General features: G+C 41.3%; 1 protein-coding gene across 4 annotated transcripts in view; it reads left to right on the top strand.

Moving 5' to 3' along the window:
- PAX3 (paired box 3) overlaps positions 1-17,805 on the top strand; it is a 93,236-nt gene that overhangs the window by 54,130 nt on the left and 21,301 nt on the right. For 3 of the 4 annotated variants that reach the window (XM_045775321.1, XM_045775323.1, XM_045775322.1), the window contains exon 5: positions 9,569-9,774. In XM_045775321.1, coding sequence (XP_045631277.1) covers positions 9,569-9,774 — 206 coding nt within the window. The remainder of the gene's footprint in view (positions 1-9,568; positions 9,775-17,805) is intronic. The other variant, XM_087867148.1, reaches the window with a different exon arrangement.

The raw sequence follows: 17,805 nt of genomic DNA, 5'->3' as shown, positions 1-17,805 counted from the left end.
CAGGTTTGTTTGTTTGTTTTTTCCATTTGTATCATCTTAGAAATACATATTTCACTGTGAGAGAGTCAAAATTGCCTATTGTTCTATCAGATTGTTCGCAGTGTTCTGATTTTTTGCCCTAACTCCATTCTACTGAATATCTATGAGTTGTCACATTTTTAGCAAGTAGTAACTGTGTCTAGCTGTGCTGACAAAATGTCCCAACCTAACTGTTAATAAGCATTGTCATTTTAAGCATGAAACAGTTTAGCTAATGATTTATCTCTTACAATGCAGCACTCAGGGCAGCTGTATGATTTGTCTCTTTAGCAAGTCAAGTAATTTCTTTAACAAAATGTTAAGCACAGATGGGCCATAAGCTGTCAGTTAACTATTATTGTGTCTGCATCTGCTTGCTTTCAATGCACTGTTTTATGCATTCAGCCAGTTACTTAGCTGCCGCTCTGTGAAAAGCTGAACCTACTCTGATTGGCAAATAAAATGTTCATTTGTCTCTTCTTCCTATTGTTTTGTTTTGGTAACACATGTCAGCAGCTCAATTACCCAGTTCATTAACAGCTCCCAAAGGACATGATGGCCAGCCCATGATAAGAGGGTAATTGTGGCACATATGGTCAATAATGGCCTCTCTCTTGGCAATTGTAAATAAAAGTCACTTGGCTCTTTTCCTTTCACGAGAACTACTGTTTTCCTGTTCCCCTTCAGTGTGCAAATTACCTTTCTTTGCTCCATGCAGTCCAGTCCCGGTGAATCAGAACCTAGCCCCCTGCTTTTAGGGCCATGGAGACAGAAGCTGGATAGAGCTCTGGTTCTTAATTTTAATTATGACTGACTTTTAAGCTCTTGAGGGGGAAACTCTTATCACGGGAGACTATTCTTAGAAAGCTGTTAACTGATTAATTAGTTAACTAATCAGTTTTCCTAATTGAATAGCAACACATTTTCTTGGGGCTTTCCTCTCTTTTCCTCTTTGAAATGCTCTGGTGGCAGTTACCATGGAGTTGGAAAAAAGCCATTAAAAAAATTGCAAATAAAAATCATTTGCAGGGGTGGGGTAGGGAAGTGAGCCTTCATCTTTTCTTGGTGAGAGAGATTCATTTTATAAAAGCAGGTCTTGTCACACACACACACACACACACACACACACACACACACACACACACACACACACACACGTCTTAAAATAAAGGGTTCCAGAAGCTAGTGAGTTCTTCTGGGTGAGCGCCAGGGTCTCTGAACAAGCCCTGATTCCTCCCTCCCCTGAAGCCTTTGCAAGGAGGTGCTCAGTTTGGTTGCTGCTCTGTCAGGGGAAGAGAAGGGGCACAAGCACGTTTTTACTTCAATGTATTTTTACTAACAAGCACCACTAGCCGGGCTGTGATGACGAAAGGGAAAGCAAGCCTTCCTTTCCAGCTTCGTGGTTACAGAGGAGGCCTATTCAGCGAGGACGGGTCAGGTGATGGCTGTTGGGACAGAACTCCATGCGCAGTAAGATCTCTCGGTGTAACGTAGACAGAGATCCAGCGGGCACCTCAAATTCAAAGTTATTGGGGCCTTAGGCTCTGGGGGTCTTTGGGGCCATGCTGCTCGACGCCCTGGAGGCAGCTTGGCCGGTTCTGCCAGCTTGGCTTGTCAGCCCTTATCTTAAACAAACACCCAACGGTCTACGTTGTGCATTCGCGATGACGGCCGGGCGGGCGCGCAGCGCATGCGGGCTTCCGGGACGCCGCCGCCCGCCATATTCATAACCAATCTGTACTCTCCTCCCAGGGCAGCAGGCACTCGGGGAGTTGTTGAGTGTCAGGGTTTATTTGTGCTATTTTGATTAGCACCAACCTGGCAGGAGCTTATTTTCCTTCTAATGACCCCGTGCTGTGAGAAGGCGGCTTCCGAGGGAAGGACTTGGGTCAGAGGGGAGGGGAATAGCGTTTCATTTCTCCAGCCCCCAAAATGGGGACTGCGGGGGAAGGAGCAGGAGTGGGTAGATGGCTGGAGGCTCTTAATGAGATTTCGGGTTCTCAAAAGAACCTTTCTGCGAGAAAGCCCAGAATAGTCTTGCCATAGATGGTCCTACCATTTTTTTGGGGGGGGGGAGGGGAGGTCCTTGTTAAAAGATTATTTGGAGAAGTTGTAGAGGCAGTGGAAACAACACAAGACCCCCACACACCCAGATGGACCACTGATGAGGTTATAAACCATTTCTCCTAGTTTGTCAACTCACAAAATAACAGCTCCTCAAATCCTAGCTCTGAGTTAGGAATTCTGGGAAGTTCGCCTTAAGGCTTGTGAGTGCATTAGGTCACACACACTTTGTAGACCTACCTTTAGGTTCTGTCCTAAATCGTCCGTTTGTTCCTTTCAGAGGTGTATCTCTTTCCTTTTCTTGACATCTATACAATTTAAACACACTTAAAAAAAAAATAATGTTGCCGATTACTTCTCAGCTTGTGAATTAATGTGGAAGAGAAGGTTCCAGGTGCTGAAGTCTCTCAACTGGCTTGGATTAACCCCTACTGTGCATCCATTTCAACCTCCCCCCACCCTCCTCCTCTGGAAAAAACACACACACACACACACAAAAACCAACCTCCCCTTTCTCATCCACTCCCGGCTTTCTTTGTGTCTGCTGCTCCCTGCCAGGCAGGTGTCAGAGCCCTGAATGAGGGTAAATGCCCCGTTGATGGATTCCACAGATGGAGCGTGGAAATCGGTAGAATAGGCCTCAGCCACAGGCCATTTCTTGGGATCCAACAAAAGCCTCCAAATAAGTCAACAAAAATCCCAAAGATCACAAAGGGAAAATGTCATTTGTCATTTACTCTGGGTCTGTGAGGGAATATCAGTCTTGCTTCACTCCTCCTGGCTTTCACCCGAGTAAACACGAGCGAGGTCATCCACATCTCTCTCAGTGTAAAAGGGCCACTTCACATCAGAAAACAGTTAGCCGTCCCATCGTCCCCTTCACATTGGACGGTAAAACTCACAAACACAGGAGACATTCTGCAATTAGCCAAGCAGGTGCACCAAACTTCGAGTTGACCTGCCTGCCAGCTACCCTGAAACCTTCAGATCCGGGAGGAAATGATCTCAGGGAGCTCTCAATCATGATTCCTATTTTTATTTTATTATTATTTTTTGAATCAGGGAGACACAGCATTAAGTACAAATGCTGACAGGTCTAGCTTACAAAGATTAGCACAGACAGAAAGACCATCTGATTTGGTCTGGGGCTATCTTTGAGTAAATGACCGATGACTAAGGACGTCAGCCTCGGAGCCCGCAGAGAGAGAGATCTCCCGCCCCCACCTCTTCTGTGTCTGTAAATTGCATTGTATTATATCTGGGACAAACATAGAGTTTAAATGGTTGTCATGTTTTGATTCTTTAATTATTCAAATGAAAGGTCTTGCTGAGAAGAAAGACAGTGTGCCAAATTCATGCTTGTGAATTATTTTGTTTCTCCATTTTTTGCCTGTCTCCCATCTCTGAATTATATTGGTCTGGAAACCAATAATTATAGAATTCCACATGACTAAATCCCTATAAAATTGAGGTAAGATCTCATGTATAATAGCGTTAACTAGGATGAAATATTTCTTCAGGCTACAGAAGAGGTCGCAAGGGGTTAACGGACAAAGACATACTCTCTAATTCTGTAATTCCTTCTTTAATTAAACTTCATGGTTGGTCCGCTGGTGGTAATATTTCTGCCTTCTCCTTGTTTGATTTGTTTCCAAAGGAAGATTTGTAATCCTGTGGTATGATTGTTGCCTATGCTTGGTCTTTTTATTTTATTTTATTTTTTTATTTTTATTTTTTAAACTGATGCTGTCCACTTCCCCAAGGTTAATCTTGGGAGTTAATGTGAAATCATTGGGATGACTAAAAATTGTCTCCTAAGACCTAAAATTAGCTTGAGATAGAAAAAGAAGAAATGAACTTTCTTACAAAGCACAGAGCTGAAACACTGAGGTACCTGGGGAGAGACAATATTTTCCTGTGATCACTCTGGGGTGTCAGCTGAATAACTTGTGAATATCCCAACAGATTTCAAGTTATTTGTTCCCGTGCTTTTGTTTGAAAACAGTTTGAGGTTACTTTACAGCACTTGAGATCTTTTCACTAACATGTTTTTAATAGCAAAAAAAGAAGGATTTAGTAAAGATAAAAAATGAGTGATCGGTTCAACTACTTGTGATCAGTAGAATGTTCTGGAAATGGACCCAGGATCTTAGGACCAGGAGTCAGTGATGATTTTTAAGGGAGACTGCAAATGGTCACACTGACTATTTTGTTTTCTTAAATACATTCATTTAATAACTTGGCAAATTGATTCATTTCTTAGAGCTTTATCCTTATTTAACAGCCACACTTGAATATGCAAAGAATTCAATCAATGTTCGTTGAATTGAATTAAATTCAATTAGAAAATTGTTTTGACTTGGTGTATATTAATCAAACTGTTGTGTTTTCATCAATTTCATTTGATTCTAGGACGTTTTTGAAAATCTGGGACAAATGAGAGTAATAGGTGGCAATCAGCTAAATGATTTGCATTGGAATTCCTGTTTGGATTTGTTTCTGGTACTCTTCAAAAGAACTCTGTATTATGTGTGTATGTGAGAGAGAGAGAGAAAGAAAGAAACTCAGCACCTATTTAGAACATACCAGGCTGGAAGAGAGAAAGCACGTCTCCTGAAGCCCTGTAGACCTGGGTCAAATCCTAGCTTCTCTAGCCATGTGATTTGAATGGTGTCTCTGAGTCTCAGTTTCCTTTTTCTATACAATGGCATATTTATTTCACAGGGTTTTTGTGTAGTTACATTGGAAAGAGAGAGAAATCCTCGTTTTCTTGGTAAGGTTTGCTCCAGGTTCATTTGAGACATTGAGTCACACAAAGGTATAAGTCAGAGAATGGATGGTGAGGGGGTTTTGAAAATAGAGTCAAAACTTTCAAAATCTGTTAAGAATATGGATTGGGATAAAATCTGAGAATCATGCAATTTAAAGCAATACAATCTCCACTTAAAAAGCCATGTATTCCTATGGAAAAAAAAGCGCCATGTATTATATGTTAATATGGATTAAAAATTTTTTTTTAAATTTAAATTCAATTAATTAACATACAGTGTATGTTAATATGGATTTCTTATGAGCGCTATTTTGGAATTTCAGGTGGGGAACACTATCTCTAATTAATGAATAATAAAGCAAACTTTGTGAAGGCATTATAGAATATGATTGAGCAACTTAAATGTAACTGAAAATCTCCCCTTAAATTAGGGCTGGACAGCAGAAATAATCCAAAGAGATGATTTTACTGGAGACATTATATTTAATCTTGTTCCTATATCCTCACAGAATCTACAAACTCATTTAGATAACTGTCTTACTGGTGGTGCTTGCAATGTCCAAGTCAGAGCATTAGATATTCTGTGCAGAGACAAATATAATTTCTTTCTGTGGAGCTGTCTGAAAAAAAAAAAAAAAGCCTTGTTTTTACTTTGGGGTAATATTTAGCAAGATGAGGTACTTTGTATCTAGGATCTAAGTTGAATATGTAAAACAGATGGACTTCAACAAAATGATTTTTTTTTTTTTGTGCTGTTACAATGGAATGTAAGTATCAGATTTATTTTTGGTAAAAACGGAATGATTCAAGTTCATGGCATTATCGTGTTCTCTGTAAATCTTATTTCTATTGAGTGACATAAAAAACAGTAGTATTTCCATCTTTAAAAATAGCTAGTATTTCCTAGCTGGTAGATTAATCTTGGGTTGCTGACTTAACGTATTTTAAAGCCCACATCCTTTTGGGGTGTACAGATGGAGGAAAGTTAGAATTAACTTGTACAACTGCGGCTTCTTATTGCCAAGAAGGATCAGTTGGTTCAGATAACTTTCCAGCAGAAAACTCAGGCAAGTCATTTCCTCAGTGTCTTTTGAAAGGATGCTTTATGGAGGTTTTCCTAGTTAGATACAACTGTTGGATTGCTTTTGAATAAACAGTCTAGAAATACAAGTAGTGATTTGTTAGCTTGTTGACGAAAATTTTATTTTGAGTGGTAAAGGCTGTCCTATTGAACTCCCAGACATTCTGAGTCTTTTTAATCATTGGCTGTTGGTGATTCTTCATCTTTTTTTTTTAAATCACAATCTTCTGAAAAAATTAGTAATTATCTCCCAGAAAAATTCAGGTATGTAAATTCTTGCAAAATCTTCCAAATTATTTTTGAGGATTTATACACTCCCAAACCTCATTTCAGTAGATGTTGGGAGACTCAGAAGGGCAGAATTTCCATTTAAAGATGCAAAATAGGGGCAGAGAAGTCAGCGTTGGTTCAAAACTTAAGTTCTACCAGGCGTTTCCATTCTGTCAAGATGTGTTTATTGAACACCTACTATGTTCCAAGGCATCCAGCAGTGAACAAGTCAGAGAAAGGCCTTGAGCCCACGAAGCTTATATTCTGGGGGATGTTGATTTTTAAGATGAAACATGGTGGTCTTGACCCTCAGAATTAACTCTCGCTGGTACATGTACATTTCAGGAGCCCCTTTTCTTCAGAAACTAGAGATGATTTTGATTAATTGACCTGACAGTGCATGGCTCATCATATTTACTTGGGAGGATTTAATAACCTTAGAGACTCCCAGAGGAAACATGAAAATTTCCACATACTATTATCCTAATGGGATCATAGTAAGAGAAAGTGCAAAGATTTAAGGTTCTCACAGGCAGAGGAAGGTTTTGGTCACTCCTTAAATGCTGTTGGTTTTTTCACCTGAATTCACAGAAGACGGAAAAGTCAGGGCAACAGAAACTGGAAGTGGGGAAGGGAAACATTTTATGGCGATTTATTGTCTTAGGGGGAATGAATAATCTGTTTCTTGGGAAGTATACTGCTTATAATTTAAAAATATGTATGTGAAACCATTGTTTTGATAAGTTACAGCAGGAAATATTTTATGTACTTGGGAATTTTGGGAGAGAAAATAATAATCTGGAATATTCTATAGAGGTGGTTCTCAAAGGGTCATTTAGGACCAGCAAAGCTGGCATCCACCAACCCCCAAAACAGAATCTGTGGGGTTGGGGGGGCAGCAGTCTGTGTTTTAATAAGCTTTTCAGGTGGTTCTGATACTCCAAAAGTTCAAGATCCTCTGCTCTACAATGATGCACAAATTATTGCCTTTTTTTTTTTTTAAAGATTTTATTTATTTATTTAACAGAGATAGAGACAGCCAGCGAGAGAGGGAACACAGCAGGGGGAGTGGGAGAGGAAGAAGCAGGCTCCGAGTGGAGGAGCCTGACGTGGGGCTTGATCCCGAAACGCCAGGATCACGCCCTGAGCCGAAGGCAGATGCTTAACCGCTGTGCCACCCAGGCGCCCCAAATTATTGCTTTTTTTTTTTTTTAAAGATTTTATTTATTTATTCGACAGAGATAGAGACAGCCAGCGAGAGAGGGAACACAAGCACGGGGAGTGGGAGAGGAAGAAGCAGGCTCATAGCAGAGGAGCCTGATGTGGGGCTCGATCCCAGAACGCCGGGATCACGCCCTGAGCCGAAGGCAGACGCTTAACCGCTGTGCCACCCAGGCGCCCCCCAAATTATTGCTTTTTTAATTTGACTCACATTTATCAAACATATACACGTGTAAGTTGTATTGGGAGCTCTTGAAGTTTATAAAGCAATGCACTTTCCTTAGCGTGTTAATTCTCCTTTAAAATATTCCCACACTTAAAGCAAGTCTAGTTTTGTTTCTTTAAGTATCCTAAAATAAGATTTATATCAAATTAGACCATTTTATATCAAATTAGACAACATAATTGAAACACCAAGCGTAATGGCTAACCTACAGTAGATGTACTATATATTATACTTCCCTTTTGCTTTTATCCATAAGCACTTGTTTTTCTTTAATTTGTTGTATAGATTATTAATCCACTCTCTCAATTTTATAGCTTGAATGTGAATAAATGGTAAAAGTATTAAATACTAAAAAAATGTAAAATTCTATTTATGGATTATTTTGGATGTATACCCCTTTCGGCAGCTTATAATATAATATACTGAGGTAGAATGAAATTTTAGAGTTCTGTAGGGCAGCGTTGAGTTTGAGTTTAAGATAAAAGAGAATGCATGGTGTGGAAAACACTGCATTTTGACATTGCTTCTGGCACCACCTGGATCCCCCCAGGTCCTACAGCCTGAGAGTGCAAAGGAGTTACCTTGACAATGACCTTAATAATCTATAATTTTCTGAATTTCCTTCCCCACTTGCTAACAGCACATTTCAGCCCCTTCCCCAGAGGATCCCCCAGTCATTTGAGGGAGTTTTCAGAGTGTATTTGGACATGCTCAGGAGCATGGCTGCTCGGGCTCCTGAGTTCTGCTCAGAGTAAGTGTCTGAGAGCCCTCTGATGGCCCTCTGCTACTGGCCCGATATCCTCTGGGAGAGGGCTGCTTTCCTGCCCAGAGCCCTGTGACTGCTGTGGCCTCAAACCCAGAACCCTCTACAGGCTGACAGGTGCTCAGTTACTGCAAGAACTCACGGGCGCCATATTGTATCTTCAGTGCAAATTCTTATCTAATTTCCCAGTTCCTTCTTCTGTTTCGTAGATGCTCACCCGCAAAATATGGAAGATCTCCTTCCCTGATGCCTGCTAACACAGGCAAATTCAAACTGTGCTGGGGAGAGGTCTGCAGAGGACTGGTTTCAGGAATACGTGACCTATGCAGTCGCCCCCCCCTTCCCCCATGCTTACAAGGGCCCTGGGTTTGGTTTTTATGCTCTGTTGTGGCCATCTCACAATTTGTAATAATTTTTGAACATAAGAACTTGCATTTTTGTTTTGCACTGTGTTCCTCAAATTAGGCAGCAGTCCTGGGCAGCTGCTCACCATTTAGCAGAGACCCAGACTCTGAACTTCGTTTTAGGGACAGTTTGCTAGACTGTGCCTGTGCTTTTTCTCAACTCTGTTCTTGAGGTTCACATTAACAATATCTAAACTCTCCTTAAACGTTTCTCGGTATCTGGTAATAAGATACTAAATTTAAATATAATTTCTTGTACAGGAGTAGAGTCTATACATTTGTAGGAATCCTGTAACACTTTACTATTATTGACTTTTAAGACACTAAGTCAGTTTTGGAATTTAAAAAAAAATCACATTTGTTAACAGATTTCCTCCTGTAAAAGGCGGGCAAAGTGTATTTGGAACCACATTAAATTTGATTCATTCATCAAACAAAAATGGAGGACCCATTAAGCGCTAAGCATGAGGGCCATAAAAATGGAATCATGCCTGTCCTTGTTTTCTAAGATCTCATAACGGACCTAGGGTGACAGAGTGACAGATGCAGGCAACAACGATTTCTGCCTGGGGGGCTTGGAGACAAAGTAGGGGAAGAGATTAACTATCCTTTAATAATGCGATACTGCACAGAGGGGCTTGGTGTCCAAGCGAAGACGTTGGGAATGTACTTTAGGCTTTGAGTCATTAAGTCTTAGTCAAACTCGTGTTCTGACTCCCGTTTTATCACGTTTTCTCTCCTGTGCATTTAGCCTCAGCACCGCAATCAGATGAAGGCTCCGACATCGACTCCGAACCAGACTTGCCGTTAAAGAGGAAACAGCGCAGGAGCCGAACCACTTTCACGGCAGAACAGCTTGAAGAGCTGGAGCGAGCTTTTGAGAGAACCCACTACCCTGATATTTATACCAGGGAGGAGCTGGCGCAGAGGGCGAAGCTCACCGAGGCCCGGGTCCAGGTACTGACTCGAAATATCCACGTCCTGATTAAATCCGGGCAGGGAAACAGTGTCTTCCCATCTAAAGCAGATTTGATGTTCTTTTTAAAGATTTTATTTATTTATTTGAGAGAGAGCGAGAGCGCAGAGGGAGAGGGAGAAGCAGACTTGCTGCTGAGCAGGGAGCCCGATGTGGGACTCGATCCCAGGACCCTGAGGTCATGACCTGAGCCGAAGGCAGACGCTTAACCCACCGAGCCACCCAGGTGCCCCTAAAGCAGATTTTAAACCCAGAGAAGAAATATGTTAGGAATGGCACTGCACTGTGAATTGTAGCCTTGAGTAGTACAAAGTTCCCACCACGTTCTCTCTAGTGCCTTTTCTTTGTCTTCTGCCTTGTCCTGATGGCACGATCGTGACCTCTTTTTTATTTTTATTTGTATTTGCCCTATCACCCCCACGGAATCTAGTTTGTTTTAGGTACGTCTATCGTATCCAGCAGTATTTTACTTTGCTAACCAGTCAGACAATTTTTTTTTCTCACTGAAGAAGTTGGTAAGTCTAATCAAATTTGTCGACGTGATCAATATGTTTGGCTCCTTCTCTGTCATGTGTTGGATACAAGTATTTTATGCGGATAGATTTTAAAATGATCTATTTGTTCTCTTTGCATTTTTAGGGTTGTTGTTGTTATTGTTATTTACAAAAATATGCATTCTTATTTTAGTCTTTGGTTGTCATTAATAGGAGAATACGATTATTTCAGATATAACACCCAGAAGCGTGTCAGTTCCTGTTCAGGAATCCTTGTTACGGGGGCGCCTGGGTGGCTCAGTCGTTAAGCATCTACCTTTGGCCCAGGGTGTTCTGGGATCGAGCCCCGCATCCGGCTCTTCCGCTGGGAGCCTGCTTCTTCCTCTCCCACTCCCCCTGCTTGTGTTCCCTCTCTCACTGGCTGTCTCTCTCTCTCTGTCAAATAAATAAATTAAATCTTAAAAAAAAAAAAAAGGTATCCTTGTTACACACGGGCCACTGTATGGACTTCAAGGGGGGTACATAGATAACAGCAAACAAATTGTGAGTGGCCCCCTTGTGCCAGAAATATGGTTAATGAAATAAACACGAATAATTAAAAAAACCCAGATGTGATAAGTACCAGAAGAGAGAAACAAAGTGCAGTGGGAGTTGAGAAGAGGAAAGAATGAGATATTGCTGGATAACAAGAGAGGCTCACAAATAGGGCAGATTTAAGATGAACTTTTAGAGCTAAATAGAAATTCTCTGGACAGGGAGGGCGGGGAGAGTACATTAGTAAGAGGGAATAATGTGAGCAAAAGCACGGAGAGTTGGACGCACCTGAGTTACATACCTGGTGATCTTTCATTTTTGTTCATGTCAAAGGAATAGTTCAGTTTGGTTGGAGGGTAGGGAGAGGTAGGGTGGCGCGGAGGAATATGGTTGGAAATCTAGGCTGAGGACATCCTGTGGAGGGCTTGGGTTTCAGGCAAGGGCTCTCACAATTGTGATGGGCAGTGGAGGCTGTGCTCATGAACGGGTCAGGAGCCATCGGAACGGAAAGGAAAGGACAGTGGCAAAAGGTATTCAGAGGTGGAATGTAGGCAACGGATTGCGTAAGCAGGAGTTGGGTGGAAGGGTGAGTGAAGAGAAGAGTCACAGATATGTGGAGGCTTATAGTGCAGATATTTTACAGCTTTTTATTGACTTGGTCTACCTGTTACATTGGGGTACAGTGTTCCTCTCCAGAATTGGCCACCACTAACCAGAAATTATGATGGTTTACATAAATAAATATTGTATGGTATAATACTATATGTAGTGTATGTATCATGATATCATATAGAACAATGTTATAAATATCGTATATATCAAATCTGATTGCTTTTATTACAGTTCTGTGATTACCTGCTTTAAATCTGAAGTCAGATCCGTTCCCACCTCCATTCTTCCAGCAAACCTTTCTAGAGTGCCCATTGCATTCCAGGATTTGATCCCTATATTCCCTGTCTGGCCAAGCCCATATCCCGAGTCTGTCCTTTAGACAGATAGGAGACCAGTTCTGCACTCAGTCAAAAAATAAACACTGATTTTAAAGAAGTAAAACAAAGAGAATGATGGAAAACTGAAAGTGTTCCGTGTTGTTGTCTGTCCTTCTTGCCTTTGCCAAAAACGAGGATGGGAGACAGACTGACTCTCAAACCCATGCAGCTTGTGCAGTGCCCAGCGTTCACATCTGGTTCAGTGAATGTCAAAGGAGAATAAGAAAGGCCCATTAACTTGCAGAGGACATGGGATCAAACCAATAAAGAGTGGTTCATATTTTTCTATACAGTGACCTCCTCTCCGAAGCAGGGCCCTCATTAACCTAACAGCTGTCCTAATGTGGCTTTAACCCGGTGACTCTTGACATTCCTTATGGCTTCGTTAGTTCCCTTGAGACACATCACGTCTTGCACCACAGCTATGATCTACGGCCTAGCAAATTCCCTACAACACCCGGCATATGGATCTTTTACTTAACACAGCAGGAAAAAGAAGGGAGTAGTTAATCACTGATTAAAATGCCAGAACAAAATCCTTTAGTTTTTAGAAGGATCTGGGAAAGCAGTAGCAACGTCAGCTCCGTCAGAGCTCCGTTTGAGTGATAGCCAGAAAGTGTGAGTTAGTTTAATTTGGGGCACCTGGGAAAACCAAACACCCAATGGAAAAAAACCCCTCAAACAAGTCTACATTCTTTTTTTTTTCCTCCTGAGTAAAATATTTCTGAAGTCTTCTGGCTAGAGATGACACTAAAAGCTATAATAACTTAGGCCTTTGTCAGTATTTCATAAAAATTTGTTTAGCCCGTAGCTCTGTTGTGTTTATCACAGCCCAATCTGAGGACACACTCTGAGAATTACTGTACACCAAAGACTCATTTGCCTAATTCACCTCCTGGGTGTTATTATGCAAATAACGGCAAGCATTAAAGTTTCGTGGGGGAAGAATGCAAATATTTATGATGTGCAAGAATTCTAGTAAATATTCCATCTAAGAACCCCACAAAGCAGGGAGGTAGCGCTCTTTGCCACCAAGATGATGGAAGACAGCAGAGGAAGCTGTTGGAGGAGACAGCATTTAAGTAGGAGTCAGAAGATGTGGGTTTAGGTCTCAGCTTGCCAAATGTGTTCTGCTGAGCAAGTAACTTAACCCTGTTGTAATCCTGCTGGCTTCAGATTGTTTTTTCTTTTAATTTTAAAATATGGAGTAGGTTCGATCAGAGGGTCTCAGTCTGGGTCCACAGATGATCAGGAGAATCATGGATGGACTTCAAGAAATCGGGGAGACTTGAGATTTGTACACAAAATTTTGTGCCTTTGCCTCTGCCTCTGTGTGTGTGTGTGTGTGTGTGTGTACACACATTAACTGGGGTGGCGGGGGGGTCCCTGGCTTTGTCATATTCTCAAATACCACTGCCCCCTCTCCTTTCCTATCCCCCAATTAAAAATAACTAGGTGCATGACTTCTCATCAGTAATTGGAGATTCTCACAGAAGCCCAATAGGGATGGACGGATGGACGGATGGATGGATGGATGGATTGATTTTAATTTGAGTACAGTTAACATGCAATGATATATTAGTTTCAGGTATACAGTAGAGTCATTCAAAAATTCTATATATTATTCAGTGTTCATCATGATAAAGGTATTCTTAATCCCTATCACCTATTTCACCCATCCCTGCACCCACCTGCCCTTTGGTAACCATCAGTTTGTTCTCTATAGTTAAGATTCTATTTTTTTTTTTTTAAAGATTTTATTTATTTATTCGACAGAGATAGAGACAGCCAGCGAGAGAGGGAACACAAGCAGGGGGAGTGGGAGAGGAAGAAGCAGGCTCATAGCGGAGGAGCCCGACATGGGGCTCAATCCCACAACACCGGGATCACGCCCTGAGCTGAAGGCAGACGCCTAACCGCTGTGCCACCCAGGCGCCCCAAGAGTCTATTTTTTTTTTTTTTGGTTTCTCTTTTTTTCTTTGTTTTATTTCTCAAATTCCACATATGAGTGAAATCATGTGGCATGTGTCTTTCTCTGACTGACTCATTTCACTTAGCATTACATTCTCTGGATCCCTCCATGTTGTTGCAAATGGCAAAGATTCCATTTTTCTTTTATGCCCGAGTAATATTCCATTGTATATGTATGCGCCATCTTCTTTATCCATCTATGGATGGACGCTTAGGCTGCTTCCATAATTTTGCTATGGTAAATAGTTTTGCAATAAACTTAAGAGTGCACCCATCTTTTCGAATTAGTGTTTTCATATTCTTTGGATAAATATCCAGTGGTGGAATTACTAGGTCATATGGTAGTTCTATTTTTAATTTTTTGAGGAATCTCTATACTGTTTATCACTATAGTGATCGTACCAGTTTGCATTCCCCCCAACAGTGCACGTGGGCTCCTTTTTCTCGACATCCTCACCAACACTTGTTTCTTGTGTGTTTGATCCAATGGGGTTTTAAAGCCATTCAGCATGTCTGTATAGTTCAAAAGTTAGGATAGGTATGGAATATTTGGCCCTGAATTCCACAGTGATGGAAAAATATGATCATCCTGAAATTCTCTGCGGGAGTTTGCTGTTGGGATGACTGGAGATGCAGTTGAGTGTGCCTCTGTGTGTGTCCACGATCCTCTGACGTTCCTGGGAGTGTGGTGCTGCTTCTCCTCAGCCTTACGCATTCCTTCCCCAACCTGCTCTTCGTACAGTGGTCAGAGCTGGAAGCTGCAATGATAGAAGGGCTGGGAGAGTGTGATGTGGAAAGAAAGGGGGTGTAGAGTATATAAGAAGCTCCAGGGATGAGCAGCTGGTCCTGAATTTACTCACTTGGAAAGTACTATATTGGGCATTGGGTATCATCACATTAGATATCATTGAATCTAGAGTTTAATCTAGCATTTTATTTTATTTTTTAAAAAGATTTCTTTATTTATTTTAGAGAGAGAGAGAAAGAGCACATGTATGAGCGAGCATGAGCAGGGGGAGGGGCAGAGGGAGAGAGGAAGCAGACTCCCCAATCTGAGCGAGGAGCCTGATGCAGGGCTCAGTCCTACAACCCTGAGATCATGACCCAAGCTGAAATCAAGAGCTGGACGCTCACTGACTGAGCCACCCACGTGCCCCTAACCAAACATTTTAAATCTTGTTGTGAATTCTCTTTCTGAGCATTAAGTATTATGTTCTCTTCCCATTTTTCAAATTGCATTTGAAACAACCCATCTTAAATAATGTAGGTTAGATTGCCTTTGGGGACCACACCAAAAACGTGAACCAGTAATTTTTTTAAAAATAGGTTTTATTTATTTCCTTGACAGAGAGAGAGAGAGAATAAGCAGGTGGAGCAGCGGGCAGAGGCAGAGGGAGAAGCAGGCTCTCTGCTGAGCAGGGAGCCCAATGCGGGGCCCAATCCCAGGACCCTGGGATCATGACCTGAGCCGAAGGCAGACGCTTAACCGACTGAGCCACCCAGGCACCCTGAGAACCAATAATTTCTTGATGGGCAAAATTAGGCTTACACCATAAGACAGCACTAATCCATGAAACTTGGAAGCAAATTTGACCTAAGTCTCCATTCAAGCCAAACTGGCTTTCAATTATTTGAGGTGTTATTTGGGCACTTTCCTGTTTGCTCATGGGCACAAAAAGCTTGGGCTGTAGACCACAGAGCTAGGAAAACAAAGCAAGGCTTTAATTCTTGGGTGGCTAAGACAGAGATGGCAACATGACATTCATACTTAAGAGCTAACATTTATCGAACACGTAACATCTCTTAGGTATTCTTCCAAGGGCTTTGATTGTATCGTCTCATTTAATTGTCACAACAATCTTGTGAAGTAGTGTTTTTATTCCTCCCATTTAGTAGATGAGAAAGCAGAGGCCCACAGATGGTAAACAAATTGTTCAAGGTCACAGAGTTAGCAAGGTGGGGGGCCTGGGAGTCAACTTTTGCCTGGTTTGCATTTCAACTGTGTGAATAAAAAGTATTGCTATATCGTTTAAAGTACAAAGTTTTTGGGATGCCAGGGTGGCTCAGTCGGTCAAGTGTCCGATTCTTGGTTTCTGCTCAGGTCGTGATCTCAGGGCTGTTGAGGTTGAGCCCCGTGTCGGATTCCATGCTCTGCGGAGAGTCCGCTTGAGATTCTCTCTCCCTCTTCCTCTGCCCCTCCTCCCATTCATGCATTTCTCTCTCTCTCTCTCTCTCAAATAAATAAATAGATAAATCTTTAAAAAGAAATAAAGTATAAAGTTTCCCCCAACTTACATTGTTGAGAGTCTGAACAAATTTCTTACTTACTTGACCCACGAAGAGAAAAATTTATGAAAACCTTATTCTTCTTTTGTGGGTCCTTATCTTTTTCCCCTAGTTATCATGATGTTATGAGGATCTTTCCATTGAAATTTTGCTTTGAAAATTCATTGGATATTATATTACTTTAGAAATGGGTCTGAAGATCGTGTCTGAGAAGCATGAATGTAGGTTTGTGGAAGGGCTCTGTAGAGAGACAGACAAGTAGGGAAAGATACAGGGGCAAATGAAAATGAACCAGGTTGCAGTTCATCAAATGAAGTAAAAACTTGCTTTGTGGGAGGGTTTTGATGTCGTGTGACGTTATATAGGCAATTATCAGCATTTAACTGTAGCTAAGAGTGTTATTGAGTGTCGTCCGCCTCCTGCCCTACTTCCTTACCATGCCAGCTGTGGTGTGGAAGGCCAGGTCACGTGTGGGGAGAGTGAGATGACATTGAATTATAGGTCATAGAATTACATTTAACAGGTGATAGCCAACTTTGTAAAACTTGTTCTTTCTGCCCTACTGGCTAAGACATTGGCAGAACACTCATACTCTCCTTTAGAACGTCAAAGGCCAGTTCGTTTCTGTGGCCATTGCTACTCTTTTCAAAACAAAGAGAAGTTTCTGGTAATTGTAACTGAGTCATCAATGCCTTCCACCCATTTTAGATGAACTTCTTCAGTGTCATACACTCAGGCAGTTTATTTAGTGGATTATTCATTGATTGTTAGGAATTAGTGAAACAATATTGAAAGAGTTTTCTAAGACCTCTGAGTACTAAAGGGAATGCCTTTCAGTTACAGATGGGGTCATAGCAGGATCCCAGGATCACTGTGCTTGGTCAGTTTGGATCTTTAAAATGAAGGTTATTTCAAGGGCACCTTTTTCCTTTTAAAAATAGCAGATATGTCTTTTATGAGTTTCAAATTATAAAGAAGACAAGGACCACTTTCTGATTTGCAAATTCAGTGTATGTGTGTGTGTATGTATGTATGTATGTATCTTTAATGCTACTTTTGGCTGACACAGCTGGTTTTAGGAGATGCAGAAGGCTGACAATGGCAAGATGATAAGAAGTCTGGTTAAATGGCCAACAACAGGAAGGATAGTCCTCAGTCCTTAGTAGTCCCTGGTTCTCTCAGGAATAAACAGCCCTCTGGATTTATTTAGCCTAAATTTAAACATCATTTGAATTCCTTACACTGGCAGACTCTTGGACCTCCTGTTGAAGGTTTGTTTTTTAGTGAAGATTTGCTTCCCAACTGTTTCTCTTCAACTTTTATTGTAAGCGTAATAGATATTGTATTGTAAATATGAGAACTTTCTAATACAACTGCTGGTGGGTTTACTCAGTGTCTTCAGTATCTGATCGTTTTGGAAAAATGAAAACCCCCCAAACCTTACATCCCTCGTCTTTTGGATATTTGAAGCTATCTGTAGAAAGTTTTGATGTTTCTTCTGATTTATTACTTGAGCAAATACATGTTTGATGTAAAAAAAAAAAAGGGTTATGGAGGAGTTAGAATGATCTTGGATCAACAGTGGTTGAGATCAACAGAGTGATCAGGCATGGCCACCCACTGGATACATCACACCTGGTTTACTTATCTAAAGGTTACAGGAGGAAGTTGGCACAGAGAGATTGGCAGTGTTTTCTTTTAACAGCGGAAGTGCAAGCTCTGGGTTCTTCCTAAAGGA

The sequence above is a fragment of the Ursus americanus genome, chromosome 1 (assembly GCF_024610735.1).
Source record: "Ursus americanus isolate L20-20 chromosome 1, mUrsAme1.1.p, whole genome shotgun sequence".
NCBI lineage: Eukaryota > Metazoa > Chordata > Mammalia > Carnivora > Ursidae > Ursus > Ursus americanus.
The sequence above is the reverse complement of the archived record's forward strand: the minus strand, read 5'-3'. Positions and strand labels throughout refer to the sequence as shown.